This window comes from Otolemur garnettii, unplaced genomic scaffold (genome assembly GCF_000181295.1).
Source record: "Otolemur garnettii isolate 467f Iridium unplaced genomic scaffold, OtoGar3 scaffold00209, whole genome shotgun sequence".
NCBI classification, from domain to species: Eukaryota; Metazoa; Chordata; class Mammalia; order Primates; family Galagidae; genus Otolemur; species Otolemur garnettii.
In genome coordinates, this window is record NW_003852604.1 from 819,066 (window position 1) to 840,204 (window position 21,139).

Sequence of the window (21,139 nt, forward strand, 5' to 3'; positions counted from 1 at the left end):
CCAGGAGTTGGAGGTTGCGGTGAGCTGTAATGCCACGGCACTCTGCCCAGGGGGACAGCTTGAGGCTCTGTCTCCAAAAAAAAAAAAACACATGGCTGTTTTTGGTTGCACTTGTCATTGTTGTTTAGCTGTCCCAGTTGGTTGCAGTTGTCATTGTTGTTTAGCTGTCCCAGGCCAGGTTCAAACCCACCACCCTTGGTGTAGGTAGCTAGCACTGTATCTACTGTGCTAAGGGCATCGAACATTAGCACCTTTGTTGGAGGAAAATTTAACATTATAAAAATCATTGAGTTTTCCAACCTGCACTGTAAGTAGAGATATTCTCCAGTATAGCAACCCAGGATTCTAAAGAAGGTGGTGCTGGCAAGTGACACAGTTCTTCCTTCTAGGTACTGAGTTTAGAATTTAGGATTTTTTTTTGAGACAGAGTCTCAAACTGTTGCCTTGGGTAGAGTGCTGTGGCATCATAGCTCAGGCAACCTCCAACTCCTAGGCTCAAGCAATTCTCCTGCCTCCGCCTCCCAAGTAGCTGGGACTATAGGCTCCTGCCACAATGCCTGGCTATTTTTTGGTTGCAGCTGTCGTTGTTTGGCGGGCCCAGGCTGGATTTGAAGCTGCCAGCTCAGGTGTATGTGGCTAGCGCCTTAGCTGCTTGAGCCACAGGCGCCGAGACGTAGAATTTAGGATTTCGATGAGGGGTCCTCAAACTTTTTAAACAGGGGGCCAGTTCACTGTCCCTCAGACCGTTGGAGGGTTGGACTGCGGGCCCCTGGATGAGTCAGCTGCGAGGCAGGACAGGCAGTGGCAGCAAAAACACCTGGCGGGCCGGATAAATGTCCTAGGCGGGCTGCATGTGGTCCGTGGGCCATAGTTTGAGGACACCTGATTTAGATGGTGCCATTCCTAAATTATAAGCTGTCCTTTATAATTTAAATTCATGCATTCAAGGACCTTCTAATCCAGACTGAATAATGATCTGAGCTGACTCATAAGCAGTAAAATGGGCTCAAATAATGTATTTTATAACCAGTGCCCTTTTTGTAAGAGGAAATGTTGTGGTCAGAGGGTTGTCAGGGATAGTGCAGTACTGTGGTTCCGGGCATGCTATCAGAATCAGTATAAGGGCTTTTAAAAAACATAAAATTCCCAGATTTCCCTTCCAGAAATTGAGGTAGATGGGGGGAGGGGAGGGGATGGATGTTATTTTTTCGGAAGGCTCCCAGGGTGATTCTGATCACTCTGGTTTGAGGACCACAGAACCTGAACATTTGAATTAAATTCTGTATATATGTTATTCCTCAGGTGGTTGATTAATTAGTATGAGAAATAGGCTGGGCAAGGTGGCTCACACCTGTAATCATAGCTCTCTGGGGCTGAGGTGGGTGGATTGCTTGAGCTTAGGAGTTGGAGACCAGCCTTAGCAAGAACAAGACCCCATCTCTATTAAAAATAGAAAAATTAGCTGGGTGTGGTGATGCATGCCTGTAGTCCAGGTATTCAGGAGGCTGGGGCAAGAGGATCACTTGAGCCCAGGAGTTTTTTTTTTGAGACAGAGCCTCAAGCTGTACCCCTGGGTAGCATGCTGTGGCATCACAGTTCACAGCAAGCTCCAACTCCTGGGCTCAAGAGAGTCTCCTGCCTCTGCCTCCCAAGTAGCTGGGACCACAGGCGCCTGCCACAACGCCCGGCTATTTTTTTTTTTTTTGGTTGCAGCCATTGTTGTTTGGCGGGCCCGGGTTGGATTCGAACCCACCACCTTAGGTGTATGTGGCTGGAGCCTTAGCCACTTGAGCCACAGGCGCCAAGCCGAGCCCAGGAATTTGAGGTTCATGTGTGCAATGGCCTGCTAGCCTGGCAGCAGAGTGAGTCTGTCTGAAAAAAAATTTAGTATGAGAAGTAGAGAAGATTATTAATTCATAGTAGTAGACATGGTGAGAAAGTGGTTAATTTATAGTGAATCTCTTTATCTTTGTGTCCTGTTTTGTTTTGGAATTACAGATGTTACCTCATGAATTTGAGGTTATGACATCACTTAGCATGGTATGGAAGACTTGCCTGTTAGGGAGAAGGGAAACATTTAGACCATATCTCCATTTCCCCTCCCCATTTTGAAACTATAGAACAAATTCACAAGAGGATGTTAGCATTGAAACTTAGCTGGACAAATTGTTTAAAACTGAACAGGAAGGGCCAATGTTAACTTCCTGTCTGAAAAGGAAGTACTGGCTTCCTTCCCTTCCTCCTTGGCTAACTCTGTCCAACTTAGAATATGGGTGGGGGAGGGGATAATCACCGCAGTGACTTTTTTTTGTGACACAGACTTTTTTTACTTTGCCACCTTCAGTAGAGTGCTCAACAGCAACCCCAAATCCTTGGGCTCAAGTGATCCTCTTGCTTTAGCCTCCCGAGTAGCTGAGACAAGAAATGCCCTTCACAATGCCTATTTTTTGATACAGGGTCTGGCCCTTGCTCATGCTGGTCTTCAACACCTGAGCTCAAGTTATCCACCCTCCTCAGCCTCCCAGAGTGCTAGGATTACAGGTGTGAGCCACTGCGCGCACCCTTAACTGACTGCCAGTGCCTTTGAAATCATGTGTTCAAAGTGTGGCTGCATAACATTTCTTTCCCTTACTTGAAACATGTGGACAGGTGCTGTTTGTTCTTGACACTTTGACCTTACATGGGAGCCCTGTAGTAGGTTTGGCTGTTGCAGTCGAAAGGTTTCTAATCTTTTAGATGTCATTTTACATCAACCTTTTATATTCACCTTCCTCTGTATTTTCTGACATTTGAAAATAGATCAAGGAGTTGTAGAGAAGAAACTTTTGAGACTAAGGGGTAGGGCATGGAAAGGAGAACATAATTGGGCAGAAGGGAGTGGATGACAACAGTTTCTTATTTTTAAATTGAGCCAAGAAAGCATTCCTTCTAAGTGGGGCCAGTTGGCACTCTTCCTGCTATTTTAGTCCAGGCTTCTCCTTCCTACTGACCAGTCAATTGTATTAAGTGTTTGATGTGAGTTTGAACTGTGATCCCAGGAGGGGAGGAAGGGGAGGGTGGTGGAAACAGCTGGTGCCTTCATCAAGCCTTCTCAATTACCCTTCTTTTCTGAGTCTTTGAGGGTAGGGGGTGGTGCAGGAATTGGATGTGTGTTACCAGAGTCCCTCAACTCTCATGTAGTAGGATTGGATTCTCCTGATATTATGAGGGATGTTGGCTAGTTGGAATGTAGCTAAACCTTTTCCAGTCACATTCTTTTGTCTGCCTTCCCTCCCTCTAATTCTTTAACTTTTGGGCCTGTTTTGGAGAGAGAGGTATGTGGGATGTTAGATAGCAAAACAGATTCATCCTTCTTACCCACTGAGTATTAAACTTAAGTCTTGGGCCCTCCAGGGACTTTCTCTTTACCCATTCATTATAACTTTGGTTAGGTTTTTCTAAATCTGCCTGCAAACAGCCAAAGTTACAATTAGAACTGGGAACTCTGAAGTTAAGTTGAATTGTAATCGATTGGCTGTACTTGTCTCTTTTCCTCCCTTATACCCCAGGATTACTGTGATTACTGTTATTTCTGAGTTAGCACTAGTTTTCTTTTCTTTTTTTTTTTTTTTTGAGACAGAGCCTCACTTTGTTGCCTTCAGTAGCATGCCATGGCATCATTAGCTCATAGCAATCTCAAACTCTTGAGCTCAAGAGATTCTCTTGCCTCAGTCTCCCAAGTAGCTGGGACTACAGGCCTCGCCACAATGCCTGGCTATTTTTTTTTTTTTTTTCTTAGAGATGAGGTCTCACTCTGGGTCAGTCTGGTTTCAAACTTGTGAGCTCAGGCAATCCACTTGCCTCAGCCTCCCAGAGTGCTGGGATTACAAGCGTGAACCACTGCGATGGGCCAGCACTACTTTTCTTTTTCACCTGCTCAGTGCCATGCAGAAAGGCTGTCAAGTATATTTTTTAAAACAGCAGCACCATTGACATGGGTGTGTCCAGTTCTCTGGGCTCTGCCATTTATAGCTTCCCTCTCCCATATTTTGTATCTCAGAAGATTCTCCCTAACTATATACTATTTTTGTCTGCTTTTTTGTATGTCCACATTATGGTATTTATTTGACTCAGATTTATTTGGCCTAAGCTATGAATGAGGGAGAATTGGATAGACATAAGTTTTCAGTATTTTTTTTTCTTTGGAGGCAGAGCTTTACTTTACTTTGTCACCCTTGGTAGAGTACTGTGGCATCATAGCTCACAGCAACCTCAAACTTCTGGGCTCAAGTGATTCTCTTGCCTTAGCCTCCCGAGCAGCTAGGAGTATAGGCGTCCACCACAATTATTTTTTAGAGACTGGAATCTCAATCTAGCTCAGGCTGGTGAGCAATCCACTGGCTTCTGTCTCCCAGAGTGCTAGGATTACAGGAGCGAGTTTTCAGTATTCTTGAGAGCAAAAGGTAGTTAGTCTAGTTCTGTGTTAGGTCTTATAAACTTCTGTGTGGATACTTGAGTGGTAGAGTATGCAGTTACTAGGCTTTGCCACTGAAGTTCTGTTCTAAAACGGTGCTCTTTTCTCTCTAACCCTAGAATGGCTGAGTGCTATGTATATTCCTGCCCTACCCCTTCCACCTGGTTATACCAGATCCAGATAAGGACTAAATCCAAGTTGTGTTATTTTAGACCTAGATTCTTTTGTGTCATGTACTGCCTAAATCAGTGTTCAGCCCCAGAGTTCTTCTAGCAGGTCCATGAAGAAGGGGACAGAGGCCTGGGAGAATGGGAGGAGAAAAGATGAGAAAATGAACTTATTACTAGTTAGTTCCTGAAATGAATGTCCATCTGGTTAGAGAATTCTGCTGAGCATTGAATTGAGCCCTTTGGGCAAAGGATGTTATTACTTCTTTGGATTTCAAGAATCTGGCTAACAGCTTGACTTCTATCTGCATCTTTGCTTCTGGGGTTTAGGGATAACTTCCACTGGGCTGTACAAGATAATAGAAAAATGTCTCATTTATCCCATTCTTGGAGTCAGGGAGACTTTCCTTGCTGACTAGATTCCACATCTACAGCCCCTGACCCACTTTAGGAAAAGCTGAGGTTGCTGTCTTGACATATTTGCCTCCAGGGCTTCTGTGTGTTATTCTTAGTGGTCTTCCACTTAATTCTCTAGGGCAGCGGTTCTCACCTTCCTAATGCCTCAACCCTTTAATACAGTCCAAAGAGTTCTCAACCCACAGGTTGAGAACCGCTGCTCTAGGGAAGCTGGGAACTTTGCTCTCAGCACCTAGTAAACCTTCTATTTGTATGGTAGAGTCTGCTGTGTTTTTTGTTCTCTTGGGGCCTGTTTTAGAAATCAGCTCTATGCTTATAGGGAAAAGAGTTTGAAAGACTTTAAAAATAGGAGAAAATGAATGATAGACAAGGTGACAGAGAATATGTCCTAAAGTAGTTCTTCAAGTGGGAATGTTCCATTGACTTAATCCAGGTTGACGATCAGATTGCCTTGATAGAGCTTTCTTGGGGATATGTCACATGTAGCTGAGCAGAATGTAACAGCAACAGTAGCTTTAAAATCCTAGTGCAGTGCCTCCGCAGTGAAGAAACTTGCCAAGTAGGAATCTTAAAAATCTCCTCACTCCCTCCAAACTCTTAGATCCACACACAGTATCTTTCTACTGATTTTTAAAGGCCTGAGCTTTGTCCCTACGCAGTGTTGGCTTGGGGCAGAGAGGAGGGTTGTTTTCCCTGAACATGATAAGGAACCGAGCAGGGCAAAATGGGGGCTCTGGCCAGTGATTGGTAGACAGGATGCCCTGGAATGCAGTTGGCCAGCAGCCCAGAATCCAGCACTTTGTATTTGTTTGTTTCTGGGAGACTGTGGTCTGGTGCTACTGTGACAGGAAGTGAGAAAGCTGGGAGTGGGGGAACAGAGAGGGCGATGTCTTTGTGGTTCTCCTGTGAAATCTCTTTGTCCCTGGAGAGCAGCTCTGCTACAGAGCTCTACTGAGAAGAGAGCAGTCTTTGTGTGTCTAATGGGTCTTAGAGCATCCAGCTACTCTGAGGGATTAGAGAGTGTGAATTCTGACTGTGGCCTTTTGCATCTTAGCACTTGAGTTATATAAATGGCCTTGATCTCTTAACATTGGGAGCTTACTCAGTTTTGTTTGTGCCATTATTATTTATGGATCTCTGTGATCTAATTAAGAAAAGGAGTTCTAGAAGGAGTCAAGTTTTAAATGTTCATTCACTGTATATATTGTAGGTACCTTGTTGTATCTAACAGGTACAGAAAGCTAGTAATACCGAGGCCTTTATATTATAGGTCTCATCCTTCCTATTGACAACTTACTATATCAGAACACACGTACCCACTTAGTATTGAGAGTTACTGTCAATTCTTTATTTGTACATAACTAAGGAATGATTGGTAGTTTCATGGGATTCTCCATCTGCCACTCCCATGTCTAGAGTGAAATACCACCTGTAACATTCTCTGTACTCCCCTCCCTGCTTTTCCCTTGTTTTGGGTTTTCCCTGCCCTCTGTTCCAGCTGTGAAGCAGGCATCTCTTTTTACTTTATGCATGGGGTGGCTAAGTCCTTAACTTCTTGCCAAGCTGCCTGGTTCCTGAGCACATACACAAACCGGCCTTTGATTGCCTAGGAGGACAGCTGCCCTAGAGGCAGATTGCTAACATACCACCAGAACAATCCCTCCCCTCTGTTCTGATGCTGGCTAGCACAATCTTCCATGCTTCTAGTTCCTTCTGTTTCTCACTCTAACCCGGATCTTTGCTTTGGACTTAATGAGGTGTCACATTAAAAATGAGAGTAGGAATATTTGTGATTAGCTTTTCTTTTTTTTTTAGAGACAGAGCCTCAATCTTTTGGCTTCGGTAGAGTGGTCTGACATCACAGCTCACAGCAACCTCCCAACTCCTGGGCTCAAGCGATTCTCCTGCCTCTGCCTCCCATGTAGCTGGGACTATAGGCACCTACCACAATGCCTGGCTATTTTTTTGGTTGTAGCTGTTATTGTTGTTTGGCAGGCCCGGGCTAGATTTGAACTCGCCAGCTCGGGTGTGTGTGGCTGGCGCCTTAACCACTTGAGCCACAGGTGCTGAGCCAGCTTTTCTTTTTTCTTTTTTTTTTTGTAAAGGCAGAGTCTCTCTTTATCACCCTCGGTAGAGTGCTGTGGCATTACACACACAGCTCACAGCAACCTCCAACTCCTGGGCTTAGGGGATTCTTTTGCCTCAGCCTCCCAAGTAGCTGGGACTACAGGCACCTACCACAACACCCACCTATTTTTTTGTTGCAGTTTGGCCAGGGTCAGCCAGTTTGGCCAGGTCAGCTCCAACCCGCCACTATCTTTTGGGGCTGGTGCCCTACCCACTTAGCCGCAGGCGCCGTTCATGATTAGCTTTTCTTTCTTGTGATAGGGAGGTGATCAGAGAATGTTGCGTGTAGCCAGATTTCTAGAGTGGGCTTGCCAGTGAAAAGGTAGGTGACTTGTACCAAGTAGTATCTCTTTTGTCCCTACCACTGGGTACTTGAGTAAGATCTTGTTCTTTAAAATGAAAGCAAAACCCAGAGGTCTGGCTTGTTCCAATCCATCTTTTCTTACTTCCTCCCCTCCCCACACAAAAAAGTTTACTTTGGGTTAACTATTCTGTTGGAGCTATAATGACCCTTAACAACAGGAAGCATAGACATTTAAAACTACTTCCATTGTAGCAAGAAGAGAGAACATCATGGACTTGGAGTAGCACATGTATGTTTTCTACCACTTACTAGCTGATGACCTTGGATAAGATAATACTTCTAATATATAGGTAGTCAACTTATCCATAAAAAGAGGCCATTACCCCAGTGGTTATTGAAAGGACTATATGTGATAACCCTTAGGGGAAGATCAATAATTAACAATATACAACTTTTCTTTCCCTTTTTTCTTTCAGATAGGAGAAACATTTCCTCCTGCTATTTGTCCTCTAGTTGAAATAGGACCTTAACACTTCTTTTATTTATTTATTTATTTTTTTGGCCGGGGCTGTGTTTGAACCCTCCACCTTTGGCATATGGGACTGGCGCCCTACCCTTTTGAGCCACAGGTGCTGCCCTACTTTTTTTTTTTTGCATTTTTTTTTTGGCCAGGGCTGGGTTTGAACCCATCACCTCTGGCATACGGGACTGGCGCCCTACTCCTTTGAGCCACAGGTGCCGCCCAGAACTTTAACACTTCTTGATTTCTTCCTAGATTTACACCTTATCTCTCCCTGTTGCTTGTCCCCAAAGGGAGCTATACTCTAAACTTGATGGAAGGGATGTCTTCTTGTACTTTTTAGGGGTTTGAGGATTTGGGACTGTGTAAATGTTACATGCTTTTACCTTTTCCAAGTGATTTTAAAATGACAGGCAAAAAGGTAGAAGGAATACATAGAAGTAAGAGAATTTGGTGAGGAGCTGCCTTTTTAAAAAGGAATGTGAGCTCAAAACAGTTGGGTGACCTCTAGTAAACTCTAAGGTTACAAGAACATTTTTTTTTCTGGTCTAGGGTGTGGAAAGATAAAAGGTGTCCTAGTTAATTTTAGGATTTTTCTTTTACAAGGCTTTTTCTCATTTCCCATGGTGTACCTGACCTCCCTCTATTTTTCTCTGTTCTTGTAGGAAGGAGAAAGGCATTTGGCCTCTCCCCTTCCTCCAGTCCGACACCTCCCTCTGTTATTTTGCCCCTCCCTTTTATCTTTGTTTGCTTATCGGCCTCTCCCTAAAGCCTTGCTTTCTCCTTTTAAGGCCAGGTGAAGCACCTTTGGCAAGGTTGCAAAAGGATCCAGGTAAGTAAGTAACTCTGTATGTCCTGATTCTCTCAGGATTGAGGGAAAATTCAGAGATATCTGTCCTGTCCCAGTGGAGGGCCTTGCAGAGGCACATGGGTAATGGGGGAGGAGAAGGAGGAGGCCTGGCCTGAGAGATCAGAAGGACTTGTTAGACCAGTCCTCTGTGTGTGTCATGCATGCTCCATAGAGAAGCAGGTTTTGCTTCTTTCCATACCCTTTCAGTCCTGGGCCCTTCCACTGGCTAAGAGCCACACCCTTCCTTTGCTTCAAAGTCTGCCCAGCATTTAGCCATTTTAGTATGTTATGGTTTGGGGGTTCCCAGAATATTTGGGAGGGCAAAACAGAGAAAGAAAAATGTTTTATCTGGTCTGAATTTAGGAGAATGATGGTGGAGGTGTTTTTTATTTTTATTTGGAGATAGTCTTACTTTGTCGTCCTCGGTAAAGTGCTGTGGTGTCATAGCTCACAGCAACCTCAGACTCTTGGGTTCAAGCAATCCTCTTCCCTTGACCTCCTAAGTAGCTGGGACAATAGGCACCCACCACAACACCCGGCCCGAGATGGAGTCTTGCTTTTGCTCAGGTTGGTCTCGAACCTGTGAGCTTAGGCAATCCACCGGCTTCAGCCTCCAAAGTGCTGGGATTGTATGTTTTATTTTAAAGTCCTTTTCTCTGACATTCCAATCAGATAGAATGCACCACTTTTTCCAAAGAGGAGGGTAATTTGACTCTCTTAATTCAGAGAAATTTATGGTGGACACAGCGAGGCCCAGTTTTTCCTTATAAAAGTAAGATTCCTTCCGTCAGCCTTTTAGGTACTCCAAATGGTGAAGCTGGGCCTAGAGTGAAACATATCCACAAGGAAGCACAGAAACTGCTAACACTAAGACAATGCCATTTCTAAAATACAGATTTTATGACCAGATCTTAAGGAAAATCAGCTCACAAGAAGTTGGAGTTAGTATGGAGGTGTGTCTTCCCAGGGACGTAAGAAATACTAGAATTGTTTGACTGAGCTTCAGAAGGTAGAACATCAAGTGCAGTGGGGCTGGGTACTTAGACTTTGGACTCTGGTACAAGAGCTGATAAGAAGCCATAGAAAAACTGTTGACAAAATATATTCCTTTGATTTAGAAATGAAATGGCAGTTTTCTGTGTTTATATTTGTGGTTGAAAAGAATAATTGCTTTGAATTTGGGGGCAAATGGCAGTAAAAGCAAATAAATGCTTTGTATGTATCTGGAAGACCTACATTTCTGTCTTGAATGTTACCTAATATGGTTCTATATGTAACAGGTGCTATATTTTATTAATTGGGATTCTGCAGTAGAAGGCTCAGGTTGCTTTTTTTCTTTTTGGAGACAGAGTCTCACTTTGTCACCTTCACAGCAACTTCAAACTCTGGAGTTCAAGTGATTCTCTTGCCTCAGCCTCCTGAGTAGCAGGCACTACAGGCGTCACCACAATGCCTGGCTACTTTTAGAGACGAGGTCTCATTCTGGATCAATCTGGTCTCAAACTTGTGAGCTCAGGCAATCCACCTTCCTAGGCCTCCCAGAATGCTAGGGTTACAGGCATGAGCCACCTCGCCCGGCCCCTCAGTGTTTTTTTTTTTTTTTTTTTTTTTTTTTAAGACCGAGTCTCAAGCTGTGGCCCGGGGTAGAAGGCTGTGGCATCACAGCTCACAGCAACCTCCAACTCTTGGGCTTAAGTGATTCTCTTGCCTCAGCCTCCCAAGTAGCTGGGACTACAGGCACTAGCCACAACACCCGGCTATTTTTTGGTTGTAGTTGTCATTGTTGTTTGGTGGGCCTGGACTAGATTTGAACCTGTCAGCTGTGGCATATATGTGGCTGGCACCCTAGCCACTTGAGCTATAGGCACTGAGCCTTTTTTTTTTTTTGAGACAGGCTCTCTGTTACCTTGACTAGAGTGCAGTGACATCATCATAGCTCACTATAACCTCAAACTTCTGGGCTCAAGGCTATCCCCCTGCTTCAGCCTTCCAAAGTGCTAGGATTTACAGGTGTTAGCCACCATGTTGAGCCTTAGTGCACTTTTTAAAAAAGCTATTTGAAATCCCTAGAATGAGATGGAAGTAGAATTTTCTTTATCATTTTTAGAGGGAGAACATTTATAACACTGGTTTTGATTTTATAATGAATAATGAGGAAGAAAGGAGGATAGCTGCCTTTGGGACTGTCTGCATGCAGAAGATAAAATTTCTTTCCCAAGATCCCAAAGATTGGTGAATTTTAGAGTTCACCCAGCCTGTGGTATTATATATATTAGCTCTTTATAACTAAACCATGAAGAGTAATAGAAATTGAAGCTTGTAGGGGTTATATCTTCTCTAAGGTCTCCTACCTAGGTTTTGGCAGAACCAGGACTTGACCCTAGGTCTTTTGTCTTCTAGTAAGCCCAGTGGTTATGGCATCAACCACATACACCGAGGCTGGTGGGTTCAAACCCAGCCCTGGCCAGCTAAACAACAATGACAGCTACAACAAAAAATAACTGGGCATTGTGGTGGGTGCCTGTAGTCCCAGCTACTTGGGAGGCTGAGGCAAGAGAATCACTTAAGCCCAAGAGTTTGAGGTTGCTGTGAACTGTGATGCCATGGAACTCTACTGAGGGCAATGTAGTGACACTGTCTCAAAAAAAAAAAAAAATTCCTATAGTTTATAATGCTGCTGGAAATGGAAAAAGGGAGCAAAGTGGGGGGGGATTGTGGGGAGTCTGTGGTTTATTCAAAGCCTTATCTGGCCCCTGTAGTTGTAACCATATTAATAGCTTTCTGCGTGTTAAGACATGTTACTAAGTACTTCACGTGGATTGTCTCATTTCATCCTGAAGACCACCCTATGTATTTTCACCTCTCCATTTTATGGAAAAGAATGCTCAGGTTTAGAGTGATTAAGTAATACTTTGCCCAAAGCCATATAGCTAATAAGAACTAGAACTACCGTGTTTCCCTGAAAATAAGACCTTCCCCCAAAGTAAGCCCTAGCAGGATTTCTATGCATTTGTTAAAATATAAGCCCTACCCCGATAATAAGACCTAGTGATGGGCATGGCTATCCAGCGTATCTGTATAGGCATGCCATGCATTTTGGCACAGAAAGAAGATATCCCCTGAAAATAAGTCCTAGTGTGTCTTCTTGAGAAAAAATAAATATAAGACAGTGTCTTATTTTCGGGGAAACATGGTAGGACTTGAAACTAGTCATTCTAAGCCCTGTACTCTCCTAAGTAAGAATCATAATTCCAAGTTATATTTCTACAGTCAGTTTACAGTAGAACAAATTATCCCAAAGAATACTGGTAAGTGATTTTTTGGGGGAGTCTCTTATCTACTTGGCATCATCTAATTGGTCCTTCTGTGTATTTGATTTAATTCCTTATGGAGCTTTTACAGAAGGGACTGAATTTTCATGATTGCCATTTCTTGAATGAGGGATCCTTGCTGTAGACTTAGGTTAATAGGAAGATCTTTCTAGTGTAGGTGAAAACCAGTGATACAGGACCTATGGTTTGTTAACAGCAAAACCAGCTATTTAAAAAAAAATCTAGTCTTAAGGGAATAGTTGGTTTTACTTTATGTAACCCTTTTCTTGCTTTGGGAATTCTTTGATGGTCTTTTAAAAAATGTATTTGTTTTTGAGTGAAAGCAAGTATAATCTATTTGAAAATATTAAGTGGCAATCCTGGAAAGATGTTGGGCTGGATTCAAAACTTTTCTGACTCTATCTGCCAAAGTTAGTTAATGGTCTATAGCATAATCTTTTTATGATGCGTGTGGCATGGAGACTTATTTCCTCAAGTCTCTTGAATTATGAGACTTTTTACTGTAGCTTGCCTAACAGCTCCAATCTCCACCAAATGCTTCATTTTACCTTAGACTTTTTGTCCTGTTCTCTCACTTATATATAGACACTATAGATAACTATAATGCAGAGAAAAATGGAAACCTTTTCTTTCCCTTTTTTTCTTGTGATAGGAAGAAAGTTCTCAAAGGTTGCAGGAGAGAGGGGCTGGACCATTCATCTTGTACTGCACTTCTGTTTGGACTTAACAGCATAGCATGCTTTGGAATGATATAGACCTGGGTTTAAATTCAAAATTTGGGCTCGGCGCATGTGGCTTAAGTGGTTAAGGCACCAGCCCCATACACCTAAGGTGGCAGGTTTGAATCCAGCCTGGACCGCCAAACAACAATGACGACTACAACCAAAACAATAGCTGAGCGTTGAGGCAGACGCCTGTGGTCCCAGCTACTTGGGAGACTGAGGCAGGAGTCTCACTTGAGCCTAGGAGTTGGAGGTTGCTGTGAGTTGTGATGCCACGGCATTCTACCCGGGGGGACAGCTTGAGGCTCTGTCTCAAAAAAAAAAAAAAATTCAAAATTTGCTATTACGTGATACCTTGGGCAAGTTCTTCATCTATGAGTTTGTTTTCTTATTTGTAATAAATCTTCCTTAGGGTTGTTGCAAAGGATAATAAATTTAAAACATTCAGGCGCCTGTGGCACAGTGAATAGGGCCCTGACCCCATATACCGAGGGTGTCTGGGTCAAACCCTGCCCCAGCCAAACTGCAACAAAAAATAGCCGGGTATTGTGGCGGGCGCCTATGGTCCCAGCTACTCGGGAGGCTGATGCAAGATAATCGCCTAAGCTCAAGAGCTGGAGGTTGCTGTGAGCTGTGATGTAACATCACTGTACTGAGGGTGACAAATGAGACTCTGTCTCTTTAAAAAAAAAAAAAAATTCTGTAATTGGGCAGTACCTGTGGCTCAGTGAGTAGAGTACCAGCCCAGTATATCCAGGGTGTCTGGTTCATACCTGGCCCCAGCCAAACTGCAACAAAAAATAGCTGGGCGTTGTGGCGGGTGCCTGTGGTCCCAGTTACTCGGGAGGTTGAGGCTGAGGCAAGAAAATCGCCTAAGCCCAGGAGTTGGAGATTGCTGTGAGCTGTGACATCATAGCACTTCAACCGAGGCCAAAAGTGAGACTCTGTCTCTAAAAAAAGAAAAAAATTCAGTAATTGTCAGTTCATTTCATATTCCCTTCTTTGTTGGTAATTAAGGAATCAAGAAGTTACGGTAGATACGTAATGCTGTGATGATCGCCAGGCACTAGAGAAGTGCCTTTTATCCCACAAACATGGTTTATGTGGGACCTCCTAGTAAATAGAGTTGGAGTAGGAAACCAGCTCATCTGCTCTGTAGAACCCAGTTGTGTTCTTGATCCAGTTAATTTCATCTACTAGTTTACAAAATAGTTTGCAGCTGAAGACATACCATGAAGTAATATAATGGGAAGATAGAAACTGACTCTTGAAACAACTTAATACCTCATATTTATATAACATACATTATCTCACCTGATCCTCATAGCAACTCTGAGTTAGAGTTTGGCATCTTACAGATGAGAACAGGGCAAGGAAATACTGCCATTGTTGGCTAGGGGCAGAGCCAGGACTGGGACTGGTCTTCTCAGTTGTCTTCCATCTCATACACCTTCAGCTTCTGCCCTCTTTGGGGCAGCATATCTCCCTGTGCTTTAGATCTAAGTTTCTAATCTTCTCTTTCTAGTTAATTGTTCTGTATTTTCCAAAATAGGCCAGGTGGTCAGCTTTTATTTATTTATTTTTTCGGTGATAGGATTTGTTAGATAGAAAGGAATACAGAAGAAATGAAAGACACCAGAGCCTCTGGCAGAGTGGGGAGACCCAAGTGGGAAGTCCTCTAGGTGGTCAGCTTTACAGCCACAAAGATGGGGGAAGCTATTTCTCTAGATACTGCTTTCTGACCTATCGCCCTGGGTATTTCTACCTTCCTTTCTAATCTGCCCCATTGAATTTAAGTTGTGGGCGCAAAAGTTAGCCATGTGTGGTAGAGTGAAAAACACTTTGTCTCCAGTGCATGGAATGTTGTCACTATATGCCCCATGGTAGTGGTAGTTTGGGCTTTTATTAGCAAAGATTATAGGGTAGAGAGAGATTGCTGAAGTGGTTACTGCAGTTCAGGTCTTATTGAAGCTCAGTAACTGGAAAAATCTCTCTTAGACTCACAGTCCTCTTGGTGTAGAAGGTTCATAGGGCATTCTACATAGTGGATAAGGGCAAGGGCTTAAAAAGAAGAAATCAAAATGAAGGGTAGCACCTTTTTTTTTTTTTTTATTTTTTAAAATAGGATATTTACTAAAGAAAGACCTTTGAGTGATTTGTTGGGGTCATGAGAAATGGCAATGGGCTTTGGACTGAAAGGTAGACCAGGAGTTGATAAGTGATGTGTGAGCCCAGGGCTGGGGTAGGAGGAATTTAGGGAAGGGCTACTACATTCTCTAAATTGAGGGAATGAATTAATTCAGGAGTTTATTGGGTACCTGCTTATAAGTTTCTTCTGAGTATTCTTGCTTGTTGAATGCCACATACACTCTAAGGCAAACAGGCCCAAGAGTTTGTGCTTAGTGGTACTCTGGGGAGCGTGGGAAAGGGAACTGAAGCAGAAGGCTCTGCCTAGGCCAGTCCCCACATGTTTTCCCCACTGCGACTATTGCAGTTGGTTTCTCAATGTCTTTGTGGGCATGCTGGGACTGGGCTTTGAGGTTTCTGCTGATGGGGTGGGAAAGGAGGGGGAAGGGTAGGCATTCCAATAGCAGTCCCCCCCCCCCCATTTGGTTGCTGGAAAAAGGCATAAGTGGATTTTTATCTATATCATAACCTGTTACTGATTCTGTGTGGAAGTACAAGTATAGGAACACTGATAACAGAATTCAAGGTTTTTTTTATTGTTTGTTTTTTTTTTTTTTTTTTGGAGACACAGCCTCAGTTTGTTGCCCTTGGTAGAGTGCCATGGCATCATAACTCTCAGCAATTTCAAACTTTTGGGCTCAAGGGATCCCCTTGCCTCAGCCTCCCAAGTAGCTAGGACTACACGTGCCCACTGCAACACCCAGCTATTTTTAGAGATGAGGTCTCACTGTGGCTCAGGCTGGTTTCAAACCTGTGAACTCAGGCAATCCACCTGCCTTGGCCTCCCAAGTGCTGGAATTACGGGCATAAACCACCACATCTGGCCCAGAATCTAAGTTTTAATGAAAATTACTTCCAAGGTCTGGGTATCTGAACACAACAATCCAAAGGGCATTTGTCACCTTAAACAATTCTAAGTCATATTTTAAATTATTCCCTTTCATTCCTAACATTGCCCCTTGTTCCTCTTGTTTTTATGTAGTGGGTATATTTTATTATCCTCTCATTCCCATTTTTCCTCCAAATATTTCTGCAGCTCTGTCCTTCCTGCTTCCTCCTTGCTGTGGTGGCTGGGATGCTTCTTCCATGATTTTTTGACTCTAGACTGGCCTGTTCTCTGTGTTAAAAAAAAAAAATCAGTTACGACCTTCTCTTAACAGGTGTGTATGGGAACAGGTTTGTTAAGAATAAAAAAATCTTTTAAGTGCCTTTTTTATTTGGGGGTTGAGAGGGTGGGAAATAGGGAAGATTTATTCTAAAACCTGCATTTCAACATTGTATACTTTGAATTGGCCATAAAATCTCCCATAGCTATAAGAGAAAACTTTATTAAGTCCAACAGCATGACTATAATGCCTCTTAGTTTACTAGCCAACTTGCTGTTTATATAATAGGGGTATGAAAACCTCTTCATTTCTATCTATTATTGTAAATAGACTTGGATATCTACCTCGAGTTGGAACAAGTAAAGGGGCAAAAAGATTATTTAGAGCATTCTGTAGGATTACAAAATATAGAAAGTTCTAGTCATTGATGCTTAGAGCCTAATACTACTTTTCTGACATTCCAGAGAAGTGAAGGTTCTTGAAAATAGTGCCTTTTTACACATCAAGCTTTTTGTGTTTCTGTTGCTCTCTTGTCTGTGATAGTCAAGGCATACTGTTTGCCCTTGATATTGTTAGTGTAGTTTTAGGAAGTAGAAAGGCCCTTTGGTAAATGTGTTATTATTATTATTTATTTTTTTTTGAGACAGAGTCTCAAGCTTTCGCCCTGGGTAGAGTGCCATGGCATCATCATAGCTCATAGCAACCTCCAGCTCTTGGGCTCAAGTGATCCTCTTGCCTCAGTTTTTCTATTTTTAGTGGAGACAGGGTCTTGCTTTTGCTTAGGCTGGTATTGAACCCCTGAGCTCAAGCAGTCGCCTATCTCAGCTTCCCAGAGAGCTAGGATTATAGGTGTGAGCCACTATGCCTGGCCTCGTAAACGTATTATTAAACATGGAGACCTTAATTTTGTTGCCTGCGTTTGGTGGGAACTTTTTTACTACTTCCATTTCTTTTTCTTTTCTTTCTTTTTGACACAGGGTCTTGCTCTGTTGCCCCAGGCTGGAGGTGCCATAGCAACCTTAAACTCTTAGGCTGAAACAATCCTCTTGCCTCAGCCTCTCAAGTAGCTTGGCCTATGGGTGGCTCCTGTGGCTCAGTGGGTAGGGTACCGGCCCCATATAACGAGGGTGACAGATTGGAACCCCGCCCCAGGCAAACTGCAACAAAAATAGCCAGGCATTGTGGCTGGCGTCTGTAGTCCCAGCTACTTGGGAGGCTGAGGCAAGAGAATTTCCTAAGCCCAGGAGTTGGAGGTTGCTGTGAGCTGTGACGCCACAGTATTCTACTGAGGGCGACAAAGTGAGACTCTGTCTCTAAAAAAAGAAAAAAAAAGGCAGCTGGGCCTACAATCATCTGACACAATGCCTGGCTAATTTTTCTATTTTTATTAGAGATGGGGTCTCACTTTTGCTCAGGCTGGTCTCTAAGCTCAAGTTATCAACCCATCTTGGCCTCCCAGAGTGCTGGGATTACAGGCATGAGCCACTGTGTCTGGCCTGCATTTTAATTTAGCATTTAATTTAGTATATTTTGCTGCCACTGCAGGAGTTTCAGTGTTACAATTGGGAGAGATTAAGTAAGATCTATATTGCCCCATTATCTCTAGAAGTGGCTTAGCCCTGTAGGACAGTGAGTGCTTGTCTGTACCATGGAATTACAGCTTTTGTTGAGTTCATACAAGCAAATTTTTCTAGGGAAAAATACCCTTAATTTGATGTCATGACTTAGTAGTTAGCCATAATCTCCCTTTTCTACCAACAGTGTAGAGATGAATCTATTTGAACCTTTCCTTTCAACAGTTGCTTCTAGTGGGTAGTAGAAGGGAGTATTGGGCAAAGGACACTGAGCAGAGACACTGGTGATGGGCTCCCTGGCTTGGTGGTGGCTTGCTTTCTGTACTGCAATAAAACCATGAGAGGGCATCTTGGCTCTGGGATTAATAATTCACCTGTCTTCTCTGACCTATGACCTTTTCTCTCCTTTCTCTTACCCTTCCCGCTAGTGTGAAGTGAGGGGGGCCTTCTCCCTCCTTCCTCCCTCTGTGGTCCACCTTCCTTTTTACCCTGCCTTGCGGCGGCTCTGCCCTTTACCTTCATGGACGACTCAGAGGTGGAGTCGACCGCCAGCATCTTGGCCTCTGTGAAGGAACAAGAGGCCCAGTTTGAGAAGCTGACCCGGGCGCTGGAGGAGGAACGGCGCCACGTCTCGGCGCAACTGGAACGCGTCCGGGTCTCACCACAAGATGCCAACCCACTGATGGCCAACGGCACTCTCACCCGCCGGCATCAGGTAACCCCTCTCTCCAACAGACCTGCAGGTAGGACTTTGGCATGGTCACAGAGAGGTTGTGATTCTTCTTGGGAAGCTACCCACCTCTTGGTGATGGGCTGTTCAACTGCCTGTGCTTCATGGTGAATCTTTTCAGGGGTGGTTCATGTAAATACTGATAAGAGTTAAAGAATATTGGTACTGTGTTGGGTGGACTTAATTTCTGGAAGCATCTGCCTGATGACTTCTTTTATTGGAGTCTATTTTCTGTGTTGGGATTCAATTCTAGTAATGGTAGGTAGTGTAGTTTGGAGCTGTATTCAGGTAACTTATGTTTTCTCTGATTTTTTTTGGGGGGGGGGTATTAAAAATACAGAGAAGTAAATGCCTGATTAATGACTGGGCACCTTGTGCTCTCAGGTCCAGCTCAGACTCCCTAATGGAATGGTCTGTCCTGAGAAGGTGTGGCAGTGTCCGTACGTTGTATATTCCTGCTCCATATTGTCCTTGTGTGCTCTTTTTCTTGGCTGTGTTAGTCATGTTTTAGAGGAAGGGGTCATTGTTAATTCTATTGGTTAGAGTTGGACAGGGAGATTCATGCTGTTTAACCCAAATAACCACAGGAGCCAGTGGTCTCTGGGTTGGCTGCCTCTCTGATGTGACTTGAGAAATTTGGTGTTAGAAATGAGAAGGATCTTGTGTTTCCTCTGGTTTTTCTAGCCTGACTTTGCCATGATGTAATCTGTCTGAGGTTTTATCTGTATGTGTGTGCGCTCACACATGCGAGAGTGTTGTGGGCATGTGTGTGGTAGGTATTGCCTGACTGATAGACAACATCTTTAGGTCTCTGGGTGGAAACCAGAGCAGTGTTCATGTCATGATGGTCTTTTTTGTGGATAGGTTAATTTTTAAGATAGAGAAAGTTCCTCATGCTGAGGAGCCTTGCAGTTGGGTGAGAGGTAGCAGAAATGCAGATAAGAGAATGCCTGCTTAGTGGTTGAGCATCTTGTGCTCTCAGCTCCAGTTCAGACTCCCTAAGGGAACAGAATTCCAATTTCAGGATAATCAGGAATTTGAAGGAGGCTATATGTTTGGAATATTCCTAGGATTTTTAGGTTGAAGATGATACATGAGATAGATAGATAAATTCTGTATATCTGTAGGTATGTATCCCTATCAAAATATTGATATATTATCAGAGAGATATAAAAAGGGAAAAGCAAGACTGATCAGGCTTGGAGGTGGTGGTGGGGAATTACAGGATTTAGTAAGTGGTTTCTTTTTTATTTTTAACTTCTGCCCAGCAATGAAACCACACCCTTCCTTCTTCCTGAAAGTAATGTTTAACTTCCTCTCCTTACAGTGTTACATTCTCTATGTAATGGGGTTGGGGTGGGGGAAGAGTCTCCCAAGGTGGCTGGATCTCACTGTGTTCTATCAGAAGAGGAGCAGGCAAATGTATTTTTATGTGGTATAATGTCATTAGATTATTTCCTGCTGCTTTAGACAGAGCACCTTAAGAATGATATTTTGTAATGTATTCTGTGCCTCTAATAATTGGTGATGACAATGTTGAGACTTCTGTTTTTATGAGGGGACTTGTGGTACTTGTTTCTTTGTGTTTGGAAAGGAAGACTCATATGTCTTGCTTCTTTCCTTAAAATGCTGCTTGGAATGGGAGTTTCCAGTTGTAATAGAGCATGAAGACTCATGGACCAATAAAGAAGGCTTTTGGAAATTCCCCACTTTAGCCTGACCAACTTTCCTTGTATTTTTAATGGTATTCCAGAAAGGTTGAGTGTAGGGGAGCTTATCTAAGCCTTTGCTATTTATTCAGCAAGTAGTTTTTGGCTGCCTATTATGTGCCAGGTACCATTCAAGGCACTAGGATACATCATTAAACAAGACTGACCAAAAAAACCAAACAAACAAAAAAAGCAACAACAAAACAAAACAAAAAAACAAACTCTCTGTCCTCATGGAGCTTACGTTCTTATGTTGCAGAGACCCAGTTTGCCAGAGTTCCAGTCCTGATTCCAATTTTGAGGAAAGTGCTAAGAAGTGATGTGGTTGTTTTATGAGTACTGACACAGGACTCCAGGCCACAAATATCTTCTTGAAAGCCCTTTTCCTGTTTGGAAAAAAGATCATTTATGTTTGATAGAGCAAAGGAAGGCCACAAAATGAATTCTCTTCTTATGGGCTGTGTTTCAGAACGGCCGGTTTGTGGGCGATGCTGACCTTGAGAGACAGAAATTTTCAGATTTGAAACTCAACGGACCCCAGGTAATTTTTTGGCTCAAGGCCTGGGTTGCTTCATTCATATCATACTTCCCCAGCCTATAAGAGAATGTTGGTGTCTTGTAAAGTTCCTGGCACATTATAAATGCCTATTAATTAGTTTCTTTCATTTAGGAAAATAAAGTGGAGTGCCAAAGTATATATGTGGTTTTGTTTTGGAATGAATTTGAAAGATCATTGTTCTTCATCACTACCCCCACCCATATGCCACCCCCACCCCACCCCCTTTAATCCTCAGTTACTACATTTCTTTTCTAGAGAGGGCAGGCTTTTACATTGTAGAAACCCCTACTTAAAAACTGGCTGGTCTTGAGCCTTTAGGCAGTCTATCTTTTTTTTTTTTTTTTTTTTTTTTGAGACAGAGCCTCAAGCTGTCCCCCTGGGC

General features: G+C 43.2%; 1 protein-coding gene across 8 annotated transcripts in view; it reads left to right on the top strand.

Moving 5' to 3' along the window:
* Positions 1 to 21,139, top strand: part of CTNND1 (catenin delta 1) — a 62,918-nt gene that overhangs the window by 14,297 nt on the left and 27,482 nt on the right. For 2 of the 8 annotated variants that reach the window (XM_023507833.1, XM_003801351.3), the window contains exons 1-3: positions 15,892 to 16,239; positions 18,188 to 18,474; positions 20,668 to 20,739. The exons of 1 other annotated variant lie outside the window; for it this stretch is intronic. In XM_023507833.1, coding sequence (XP_023363601.1) covers positions 18,280 to 18,474; positions 20,668 to 20,739 — 267 coding nt within the window. In that variant the 5' untranslated portion in view covers positions 15,892 to 16,239; positions 18,188 to 18,279. Of the gene's footprint in view, positions 1 to 15,891; positions 16,240 to 17,654; positions 18,475 to 20,667; positions 20,740 to 21,139 lie in introns of those variants that run through there. 5 more of the 8 variants (XM_023507832.1, XM_012812448.2, XM_012812447.2 and 2 more) reach the window with 5 other exon arrangements.